Genomic DNA, 12,292 nt, shown 5'->3' with positions numbered 1-12,292 from the left:
CAATTTCACCTTCTTTTATATGAAGATTTTATTTCTTTTTTTTTTTAATAGATTTTATTTATTCATTTGACAGAGAGAAATCACAACTAGGCAGAGAGGCAGGCATAGAGAGAGGGGGAAGCAAGCTCCCCGCTGAGCAGAGAGCCCGATGTGGGACTCGATCCCAGAACCCCGAGATCACGACCCGAGCCGAAGGCAGAGGCTTAACCCACTGAGCCACCCAGGTGCCCTAAGATTTTATTTCTAATGAAGATTTTAAATGAAGTTCAATGAAAAGTTTAAAAAGTTTAATTATACATGACTACATGACTCCCTCTGTATTTCTATTGGACAGCAATGGTCTAGAACTCTAGGTCAGAGAATGAGACTTGGGGCAGGAGTTAGATCTATAGTGTAGTGAACTTTCCACCTAGCTTTATGATCTTGAATCAAGTCCAATAAGGACTTAAATTATGCTAGTACTGCTTTCCATATAGTGAAGAAAATATCCTCCTCTAAGATACCCCATCTCACAAGGAACAGAAACTCAGGTGAGAAATTACATAAATATACCTTAGAGGAAAAAAAGTAAATTATTTTTTGTTTTACTCTGTTAAAACAAAATTTTGTTTCATTTGGTCAGTCCTATGGACCAAGGGCATTTACTAGTCTAAAACCAAAATAAAAATCCAGGGCAGTAACTCTCAACAAGAGCTACTGCTGTACCCAAGAGAAAACGAAGGGCAATCAAAACCCTGCTATGGGAAACAATTCACATAATTAGGGGCTATTATCAAAATAAAGGGGCAACTGGGTGGCTCAGCTGGTTAAGTGTCTGACTTGATTTCAGGTCAGTTTATGATCTCAGGGTTGTGGGAATCCACACTCAGCACAGAGTCTGCTTGAGATTCTCTCCTGCCCCTCCCTGCACTCTTTTCTCAAATAAATAAAATCTTTCTCAAATAAATAAATCTATAAAAAACAAGCAACCAAATAACCCCCCCCCCGCAAAGAACCACTTTCTCCAATATAATAAGAACATGTAAATTTAACTATTTGATAAAAGATGACTCATGCACCCATTGTAAGAGACGTAAATAATCTAGTAACAGAAATCCACAGTTTAAACACCCATGTCAGACCTCAAAATTTCTCACTACTCATCACTCCCCAACAACAGACTTAAAAGCCAGGACAGTTTCCCTTCTTTAAGAAAGTCAAGGAAGGATGGAAGGAAAAAAAGCTATGTGTACATGCACAGGATAGAGGTTAACAGAACATATACTGAAATTATAATCAGCAGTATCCTGCCAGGAGGAGGGGAGATGAGCTTTAACTTTCACTACAAATGATTCTTGAATATTTGGGTTGTCTTTAACAAGCATATGTAACTTCTGTAATTTCTTTAAAAGTAAAAAAAAATGACAGGACTCATTTTTCTAAAGAGTCCATAACAAAAATTTATTGGTAAGAATATTATTCATGGGACGCTTGGGTGGCTCAGTCGGTTAAGGATCTGACTTTGGCTCATGTCATGATCTCAGGATCCTGGGATAGAGCCCCCACATCTGGCTTCCCATTGAGTAGGGGGTCTGCTTGTCCCTCTGCCCCATCCAGCTCATGGGCTCTTTCAAATAATTACGATCTTTAAAAAAAGAAAAAAAAAAAGAGGGACACTTGGGTGGTTCAGTGGGTTAAAGCCTCTGCCTTCGGCTCATGGGCTCTTTCAAATAATTAAAATCTTTAAAAAAAAAAAAAAGAGGGGTGCCTGGGTGGCTCAGTGGGTTAAAGCCTCTGCCTTCTGCTCAGGTCATGATCCCAGGGTCCTGGAATCAAGCCCCACATCAGGCTCTCTGCTCAGCGGGGAGCCTGCTTCCTCCACTCTCTCTCTCTGCCTGCCTCTCTGCCTACTTGTGACCTCTGTCAAAGGAACTTTAAAAATCTTTAAAAAAAAAAAAAAAAGAGAGAGAGCGACAGAAAAGGGAGAGTAAAATGGGAAAATATTTACATTATAATAAGTGGAAAAGACATAAACATACATATGTGTGTAGCTTTTCATTGAAAAGAACTGAGAAATAATAATCACTTACATATCCATGGTCCAAATTATACCTAGGTGATACATTTTCTTCTTTGTTTTTCTGCATTTCCCAATTTTACTATACGAATACAACTAACTTTTGCCATAGTTTCTGATGTTTTTTGTAAAGGAAAAATAAAAACTAAAAATTCAAGAGCCCCCACTCAGACTTAAGTAAATCAAAGTTACAAAACTAAGCTACCATCAAAAAAAAAAAAAAAAAAAAAACAGGTATGTGTAATGAATCCCCTACCTCACTCCTAGTATCAGGAAGTGATTCCTGCGGATGGAGACAAGCATGTGCTACCTTGATGACGTGTTCCAATTTTTTTGGTTGCTCCTCTACTTTAGCTGCTAGAAATAAGGCCGCTGGAGCCACAGACTGGATGGAAAGAAAATAAATTACATTCATTATTTATTCCTAGATCAAGGTAGATCTAAAAAAGACCTAAGTCTCAAACCAAATTCCCTGCTTGCCCCAACTTCATCACTTCTCAGTAATGCCTTTTCTCCTTAAAATGCCATTCCCTCTCATATCTGTTAATCCATATCCATCCACTCCCAAAAATCAACCCTTCTTGTAACAAACTCTCGTTGAAAGCAATCTATGTGAGAAACGACTAGATGTAAATAGTTGGTTTTCTATTTAAAATGAAGTTCTTTAAGTTTATATCATAACCCTCTATATACCTTTTTTTTAAGGTGCAAATTGAAAGTAGATTAGTGATTGCCAGGGGCTAGAATAGGAAAATGGGAGTGACCACAAATGCATAAGAAGTTTCTTTCTGGGGCAATGTAAATTTTGTGGAATTAGACCATGATGATGGCTGCATAACTTGGTGAATATATTAACCACCAGTGACTTGGGATACCTGGATGGCTCAGTTGGTTAAGTGTCCAACTCTTGGTTTTGGCTCAGGTCATGATCTCAGGGTCATGGGATTGAGCCCTATGTCCACCTCCATTCTCAGCAAGGAGTTGACTTGATTTTCTTTCCCCCCACCTCTCCCTCCCCCTCTGCCTCTCCCCCTGCTCACGTGCAGTCTTTCTAAAAGAAACAAAATCTTTTAAAACAACAACAAAAACTCAGCATACTGCAGACTTTAAAAGGATATATTTTATTGTATGTGAATTATCTAGAGTATACTTATATATGGAGGGAGCACAAATCTTATAAAAGGGAATTTTAAAATAGTGTTATATTCAAGATGTTATACAAAGGCACACAGGGAAAAAAAAAATCTCAAGCCAATACACAAGTAAACAACAAATTCGTCACAAAACAATGTTAACAGATTAGAGCAATATGACATAAATGTAGCCTGGTAGGGATCTAAGAAATCTCAGAAATTCTACTGAATCTTAAGAATATTTCAATGAATCAAAGATGGCAATGGCAAGAACCAAGAGTCAAAGAAACATGATAAATAATTTTATATAATTTAAATACCTATTTCACTTTATGGAGTAGAACTAACAGGCATTCTAATACTTCTTTATATCCTTCCTGCTATCTGCTATTTCGCTGTAAGAGATTTTTACCCACAAATCCAATTCACAGCAATAATTCTCTTCCTTCATGTTTGCTGCAGTTTTAAGCAGCAAACTCCATATATACTGCTAGACCTCAGGATAAACAAAGCAGAACCAGAGGAAGATAGGCACAAACAAGATGTGAGTAATCAGAGCATACTAAATTGAGGGGCGCCTGGGCAGCTCAGTCATCTGCTTTTGACTCAGATCATGATCCCAGAGTCCTGGGATCGAGCCCCACATCAGCAGGGAGCCTGCTTCTCCCTCTCCCACTCCCCCTGCCTGTGTTCCCTCTCTCGTTGTTTCTCCCTCTGTTAAATAAATAAATAAAATCTTAAAAAACACACACTCTCAAATAAAATATTTAATAAAGGAAGGAAGGTCAGACAGACAGACATATCCAGTCCTAGGGAGGACTAAAAGAAGGAAAGAATAACACTCATTAAAAATTAATTTTAAAAAAGAAAAAAAAATTAGTAATCCAGGCATTAAGAAATCAAGTTTAGAGTAGGCATTAGCAGTAGAAAAACGGGGGGAACCGCAGGTATGATTTTAGAAAATTAACAGGGCTTCACTAAATCTTTGTGTATGTATTTGTGTGCCAAGAAAAAAAATTCTAAAATGTCAACAGGATTCTCTCTGAGCAGCTAGCTACAGGAATATCATCATTTCCTCTTTTATTCTCTGTTAAAAAAAAAAAAAAAACGATTTTATTTATTTATTTGCCAGAGAGAGAGAGAGCACAAGCAGGGGGAGCAGCAGGAAGAAGGAGAGTGAGAAGCAGGCACCCACTAGCAGGGAGCCTAACTCAGAGCTCTGTCCCAGGACCCTGGGATCATGAGCTGAGCGGAAGGCACACACTTAACCACCTGAGGCCACCCAGGTACCCCTCTCTCTCTTCTTTCAATTTTATGATGACTATATACAGAAAAAACAGCTAACATTCTAAAAATTAACAGGACTTTTTAACTGATAGGAAGAAGCAGAAAGGAAAAGAAATACTTAAAAACACTAAGATTTTTAGCCTACAACTTTGTCTTCAAAGAACTAACAATACATTCAAAAGGCACAAACTAAAATATGGTGTACAAACAATGGCTAACAAGGCAAGGTAACAACTCATTAAGTGGAAGGCTGCAAGAGGTAAATTTCAGTCTAATTTTTGCACAACCATGTAAATACTCATTGCTCCTCATGGAATCACTTACCAATCCAGTTTACTAAAGCATGTTCCTATCAAAGGCAATTTCTAAGAGGAATTCGTATACCAGGTTAGAATCTAAGATTTTCTCCATTTTAAAAGAATAAAAATACCACCTAGTATTTATTCATTATGTACAGGCACTTTGTAAATTAATTCACTTAAATATTGAGGCACCTAAGTGGCTCAGTGGGTTAAAGCCTCTGCCTTCAGCTCAGGTCATGGTCCCGGGGTCCTGGATCAAGCCCCACATCGGGCTCCCTGCTTGGCAGGGAGCTTGCTTCCCCCTCTCTTTCTCTGCCTGCCTCTATGCCTATTTGTAATCTCTGTCAAGTAAATAAATAAAATCTTATACACACACACAACACACACACACACACACACACACGTGTATATATATATATATATATATGAACCATGGGGGTGTCTGGGTGGCTCTGTTGGTTAAGAGTCCAACTGTTGATTTCAGCTCAGGTCATGATCTCAGGATCATGGGATCAAGCCCCAAGTTAGGACTCCAAGCTTTGCACTCAATGAAGAGTCTACTTGAGATTCTCTCTCCCTCTCCTTCTGCCCCTCCCCCACTAGCACTCTCTCTAATAAACAAATAAATCTTATTAAGTATTCTAGGAGTCAGGCGCTATTACTGACTCCAAAGAGATGAGAAAACTGAGGCCTATGGTAACTTACCCAAAGCCATATAAGCAGTTCACAAAATCCAAACCTAGACAGACATGTCTGACTCCAGAGCCCATTCTCTTAACCACTAAGCTTGACCCCTTAAGAATAAGCTAACCAGAATAAAATACACCCAGTTAAATGTTAGATATTAAAATACAGCACCCAATTTCATAAAATATGAAATATTACATAAACACACCAAGTTGCTCACCATTAATTTTATACTCCCTCATTTGAAAACATTTAAGACAGTACATTTAGAAATTCAATTCATGAGGTTCTTCTCATAAAAAGTAATACAATGCCACAAATTAAATGAAAATTAATCATTTAATCATGTCCACTGAAGAAATAAAATGTATTTCCACTGAAAGACAAGTTCTCTATCCTCCATGGTACTGGAAATATACTTTATCTTCATCTGAGTGGTGGCTACATATACATACAGTAATAATAATAATAAGGCAAAAAGTAATCAAGTTGCACATTTCAGGTTTTTGTGCTTTACCGTTATACCTCAACAAAAAATTTTTAAGAAGTTTTTAAAGGCAAGAGTTCTAGGCCTCAAAACTCTATGAACAAAGAAATAGAACAAAATGAGGAAAGTATTCACAACACATGACATACAGCTCTAACATATGGGAGCTCGTATAAATAAGAAAATCAGAATAAAAGAGGAGCAAAGCGAACCAAGTCAATTTTTAAGTCGATTTTTCAATTTCATAAGAACAATGATCTAAATAGGTTTAAGAAGCTTGACTTCACTAATTTAAAAAAATGTAAATTAAGAAAATAATTTAGGATACCCTCTATCTTGTTTACCGCTGTATCCCAAGAGCACAACAAGTCGTTAAAACTTACTATTTCCTGATGTAATAAATACGTTATTTGTGAGGATGCAGACACATCCTCACAGCAATTGTTTCCACACTGCTGGAAACAATATATACTGATATAATCTTTCAATAAGGCAAACTGACACAACAAAACAATGTATACTGATAAAATCTTTCAGTAGGGCAAACTGACACAACAAAACAATGTATAGGGGTACAATCTTTCAGTAAGGCAAATTGAGAGGACAAAAATTTTTTAAATGCAGCCCTATAGACGCAGTAATTTTACCTATAGGAATTTATATTAAAACAATCATGTAAGTCACATAATATATGTACCAATGTTATATAACATTATATATAATTACTAAACTACAAACAACCCAAATATCTGCCAGTATGGAGGTGAAATATATGGTAACAATACAAAGAAATACTATGTGGCCATTTAAAATACAGCTAACACACATAAAGAAATAAAATAAAATACAGCTAACACTTGATCAACACTGGTTTGAACTGTGTCGGTCCACTTATATGCAAATTTTTTCTCTATAAATACAATACAGTACTATAATTTTATTTTGTCTTCCTCATGATTTTCTTAATATTTTCTTTTCTCCAGCCTATTTTTTTGTAAGGATACAGTATATGATACATATAACATACAAATACATGTTAACTATGTTATTGGTAAGGCTTCTGTTAGTTAACTTTCTGTGGAGTCAAGAATTACATACGGATTTTCAACTGTGTAGAGATAGGTACCCCAACCCCTACCTCGTTCAAAGGTCATCTGTAATGAAAAACCACTATGAAAAGATATCTGATATATACTGTTAACTAATAAAGGCAATTCACATAATAGTAGTATAATCAGAAATTATTTTTTAATAGAAATACATAAATACTAGGTATTTACACACAAAAATGCCCAAGACACTATATGATAAAACATTTATCAATGGTTAACCCTGGAGGGTGGGATTACAGAGGATCTTTCACTTTCTATTATACATTTCCATATTAATTTTTACGGTAAGCATTTATTGCCTTTATAATGAGAAAAAAATAACATGAAAAATGCACAGGAGCTTGATAGGACAAATATCAATGCTACAACAATGTATTAAGTCCTCTCAAATTTGAACTTGGATTTATCACGTCTTAAACCTAAGATATTAAAGGGTGGTATTTTTGATCCGTTAATTCCAGAATGTGCCTAAAATCAATTCTCTAGAGAGGATCAACAATCCCAAATTTTAAAAGTCACTGTATTTTGGAAAAGGTCATGTCATCCACTGGAATTTCTCTATATTTATTGGATAATTACCAGTTCATTCATTCATTCATTCATTCAAGCTTACTGAAGGTGCTTCGGAGGATACACAGAAAAGTGAGTCTCTGTCCTTGCTAAGCTTAATACACAGGAAAGAAGGAAAAATATAACTTAAAAAATATAAGCAGGAGAAGTATATAATATACATGTGCACAAAGTGGACAAACTGATTTGAGATGTATTTCATCCTAGATTTCAAATCTTTACCATTATAAAAAGGAAGACATGAAGAACATTCAGAATTGGCAAGACAGCTATGGACTTCCTCCTCAAATTTCATTCTTTATCCACTACCTTCTCTTACAGAGCTATCAGACAGATATCCTCATTAACTGCTTTTCCCTATCTTAATAAACTTGCTTCTTGCAATCAGAGGTAGGGCATGGCTGGAGGTGAGAGGTCTACTGGTAGGATAAAGCCAAGATGACTGGATAAAAATTGGGAATACTTAATCCACAGATCCAAAGGGTTTCCGGTACAGTTACTCCCAATATTGAGTATGCCAACTTATATTACAAGAGCACTATCTAGCTTCACAGATTCTCTTTCCATGGCATTAAAAAAAAACAGAGCTCAGGGGCGCCTGGGTGGCTCAGTGAGTTAAGCCGCTGCCTTCAGCTTAGGTCATGATCTCAGGGTCCTGGGATCGAGCTCCATCCACATCGGACTCTCTGCTCAACAGGGAGCCTGCTTCCCCCCTCTCTCTGCCTGCCTCTCTGCCTACTTGTGATCTTTCTCTGTCAAATAAATAAATAAATAAATAGCTCAAAGCCTATTGTCCCAAGGGTAAGTCTTAAACACTTTTCTTCAAAACACAACCTTTCTTTTAAAAAAAGGGGGGGAAGAAATATTTGACTCACAAACCCATCTAAAGTATTCATCAAGTTTAGCCCTATTACCTTGTGATTTAATTAAACATTACCTGCAACCAGGATACATAATATATATAGTGTACTCACTTCAAAGTCATTTATAATAATATTAAATAGGACCATTTCAGGTATCAAAACTAAAAATAGCACTATTTACAATTCTGTCCAGAAAAAAAAAATCCCTTTATTACTATTATTTTCTTCTTCCTGTCTTAAAAGTTGCCCCCCATCATCACATAATGTATTTTCCCTCTCCAACCAGTCACTGATTGCAATTCTATCAAAGATTTTTAGAAAATCTAAATCACTTACATTCACTTGTTTTCCTGTGGCAACATTACTATTTACCACTTCAAAAGTTACACTTAAATTAAGCATCATCTCCCCTTTAATGCTCCTCTCCCAACCCAAAAATGGTAGTGTTCAATAATCTATTTCTTTATTAGAGAATCCATCTATCCTAAGGATGCACAAAACCTACCAAATAACTAACCAGACAGTTTACTGAAAAACTGGAAGACTGGATTCAGTGTGACACACAATGAAAGTGATCAATCCTATTTTCTAAATTTCAAATCCCAATTCAGCAACATAGATCAACCTCCTCACCTCGCCCCACACAGGAAATCGATCACAAAATGATTACGCTATACAGAATAGTAATAATACTTACATTTCGATGGAACTGTGTAAAGGACTGAATCATGTAGAATCGATGCATGTATACTATAGCAGTGTTGATAGTCAATTGTGAGCTAAAATGTTAAAGTTAAGGCCCCAAAACAGGCAGGCAGAACAACTCCCAAAAATACAACCTATATATCCTCCCAAAAGGACCATGCAGTTAAGCACAGTACACGGTTCTAAATGAAAATCATACTTAATTTTTCAAATTAAAGAGCAAATCTGTTTCTTTCACCAAATTATTAACCGCCAACTGACGCTTAACATAATGCCTTACCCACAATCGGTATTCAGTATGTAAAACCTGCTGAACTGATAACCAAGCTTCTTAGCATGTGTGGATCAAGGAATATAAAAAATTTATGTAGACCTAAACCTGTCACTTGCCTCCTGAAAATCCTGCTGTGATGATCCATTAGCTCAGGATATCTCTTCACGTGACTTGTAACACCCTCCCTGATCTGGCCCCTAGGTATGTCTCCACTATCTACTCCCCTCCTAAGCTCCAAAAATTAACTTTTCAGTTCCCCTTGTGTGTGACAACTAAGCCTTCTCATATGGTGATCCCTGGGAGAAGAAACACTGTGGAATGATTTGATACTCATTCACTGGCAAATTTTAAATGTCTTACTTCTAAAGCCCTCAGAGACAATGTGGGTTATTCAGGGAAGAGGTTGTGGTCCCAAGATGTCAACAACCTTAATAACAACACACACATAAAAAAGGGCTAGATGTACTAAAACAGAATTTCAAACAGGAAATTTAACTTAGTACTGACCGAACGCTTGGGAAACAAATCAAATATCCTCAATAAACAGGACATCTCTTTTGAGGTGAGCACAACTTTAAGGCACAACATTACAGACAGCCACACACTATAATAGGAGCTTCACCCAAAAATGATTTTTCATTTCCAGGGTCGAAAGAACTTTATAACTATATAAGCTTTCTCCGCTACAAAGTGAGCATATTTTCTGACAAAAATACTTGAGGGGGGGGGGATCACTAAATTATCTGATCTTTGAAATATAAAGAAAACAAGTACACATCAGAACTCTTGAGTAAGTTAAAAACTCAACATTCTGTAAACGGTTTTTTAAAACATTAGATCCCGGGTCTATATCCTTACAAACAGAAACTGACATCCTTCCTTCCTCTGAAGTTCTGTAAGTTTTACAGTAGCTACTATCTGAACATGAGTGCCAGGCATTTTCTTAGGTACAGAAATTTACATGCAAGAGTTATCACTCCATTTTACAGACAAGAAAACCAAGAATTTGACAGGTTTCTTAAACAGCTATTAAGTGGAAAGAACGGATTTTGAACCATAGCTGGTGCATTAATCCTAGGCCACCCTCTCTTCTTAAGACCTACAGGTCCTGAATTTCTCAAAACTGTCTTTACACACTAAGTTCAAAAGGCAGCCATCAACGGTGAAACCTCCACCAAACCCCTGGGGAATAGCAAAAAAGTACAATCTCTAAGTCACCAGACCAGGAGACCAGAACACAACGAAAGGGGACCAGGAACGGCTGGTTAAAACACAAAGCTGCGAAGGATACGAATTCCCAGCAACGCTGGTGGCACTGGCAAGCGAGCGGGAAATTAACTCCGCCTCGCTTCCCTGGCGTAACACTGAACTTCAGCCCGCCCCATCGGAGGCTCTCCCACCTAGACATTCAGACCCTGCCCACCTCCTCTCTCTTCCGACCCTGACAAAGCCTGAGGCCTTGAAGCCCTAGCAAGGCGGGTCTGACTCCAAGGCCGGAGGCCTAGGCCGCAAGGATACACGTTAAGACGTTGTCCCATGTCCTGGAGCAGATTGGCTGCCTGCTGGCGATTAGAAAGTTCTTTATCTGGGTCCAGGCCAAAACGACGGGATGGGCTATTTTCCAGTTGTTCTCGAGTAAAATACCACCGTTTGTTGTTGTTCTTCCTCTCTCCCTCCATAGTGCTTCAACCAGAAGCCAGCGGCGGAGGCTGCAAGCACTTCCCAGCGTCACCTAAGCGGCGACACACATCCGCTGTGCGGGGGCAACCGCGACGTGACGAACTTCCGCTAAAATGTGGACGGCTAGGTTGTGACAGGCTTCCGCAAAGGAGGGCTAGTTAAAGAGTTTATATCCGGAATGAACCTCGCTACGACCTGTAGCTGAGTTAACAGCCAGTAGGTGACCAGGAAAGACCTTGAGTCTAGGACGCAGGCGCCAGTCATGTGACCCTTGGGGGGGGCAGGGTGGGGTAGAAGTTCTCGCTCGAAACCACGTTTCCTCCCGCGAGAGCCGGGTTTAGCTTTCGCGTGGTGAACGAATTGGCGAGTCAACTGTTGTGGCGGGATAAAGCGCCCGCCCACGCGCCCCTCGGCGGTTTCTTGGAGAACTTCGTTTGTAGCGGAGGTGACGGTAGAAAATGGGGGAGATAGCGAACTTGACAGAGAACAGGTGAGACTGTCAAAAACAGAAAAAAGTGATCAGAGTGTGGCCCTATCGTATATGGTAATATAAAGCAGGTAGAAAGCTCTTAACGTTGTTGGTAGCAGTGTAAACTGCCCATTTGCAAAGCTTTTTACAACGTTTACTTAAAGCCTTGAAAAAATTCTTGTGCTTCGCCACAGTGATTCAACGTGAGGAAATGAAATTTAATTCACAATGTTTAGTGATTACCATGTTCTAGGCACACTATTGGTACACTATTTCATTTAAAAGGCACAACCCCAAGAGGTAATAACGTTTCAACCCCCGTTCTGTAGAGCGCGAACTAAAGGTGCTCCTTTGTGGAAAGCTTCTACCTCCACCTTGCACGCCTAAGAACTTAAAAGTTCCTGTCATCTCTCGAGAAATTTCCCAGCGGAACGCCTGATGCCTGTTTGATCCTGGGCAAGATACCTAACTTCTTTGTCTCTCTTATATATAACTGTAAATGATAACAATAGTACCTACATTTTAGGTTGTGGGAAGGACTAAATGAAGCTATAATTAATTAAAATCCTTTGTAATAGATTAAAATCCTTTGTAATAGGAACATCGAAAACATTCAGTAAATATTATCAGAGTCTTTATTATATTAAAATTGAGACGTATCCATGGC

The 12,292-nt window shown here is 38.2% G+C and overlaps 1 protein-coding gene across 3 annotated transcripts in view; it reads right to left on the bottom strand.

The window, feature by feature from the left end:
- The window catches only part of CCNT1 (cyclin T1), a 33,231-nt gene extending 21,728 nt beyond the window's left edge, over positions 1-11,503 (bottom strand). For 2 of the 3 annotated variants that reach the window (XM_013049149.2, XM_045073238.1), the window contains exons 1-3: positions 10,995-11,503; positions 9,195-9,276; positions 2,313-2,441 (exon numbers count right to left, since the gene is read on the bottom strand). In XM_013049149.2, coding sequence (XP_012904603.1) covers positions 2,313-2,441; positions 9,195-9,276; positions 10,995-11,155 — 372 coding nt within the window. In that variant the 5' untranslated portion in view covers positions 11,156-11,503. The remainder of the gene's footprint in view (positions 1-2,312; positions 2,442-9,194; positions 9,277-10,994) is intronic. The other variant, XM_013049150.2, reaches the window with a different exon arrangement.
- Between the last annotated feature and the right edge of the window lie 789 nt (positions 11,504-12,292).

The sequence above is a fragment of the Mustela putorius genome, unplaced genomic scaffold, assembly GCF_011764305.1.
Source record: "Mustela putorius furo isolate JIRA1106 unplaced genomic scaffold, ASM1176430v1.1 tig00537227_pilon_pilon_pilon, whole genome shotgun sequence".
Lineage (NCBI taxonomy): Eukaryota > Metazoa > Chordata > Mammalia > Carnivora > Mustelidae > Mustela > Mustela putorius.
The sequence above is the reverse complement of the archived record's forward strand: the minus strand, read 5'-3'. Positions and strand labels throughout refer to the sequence as shown.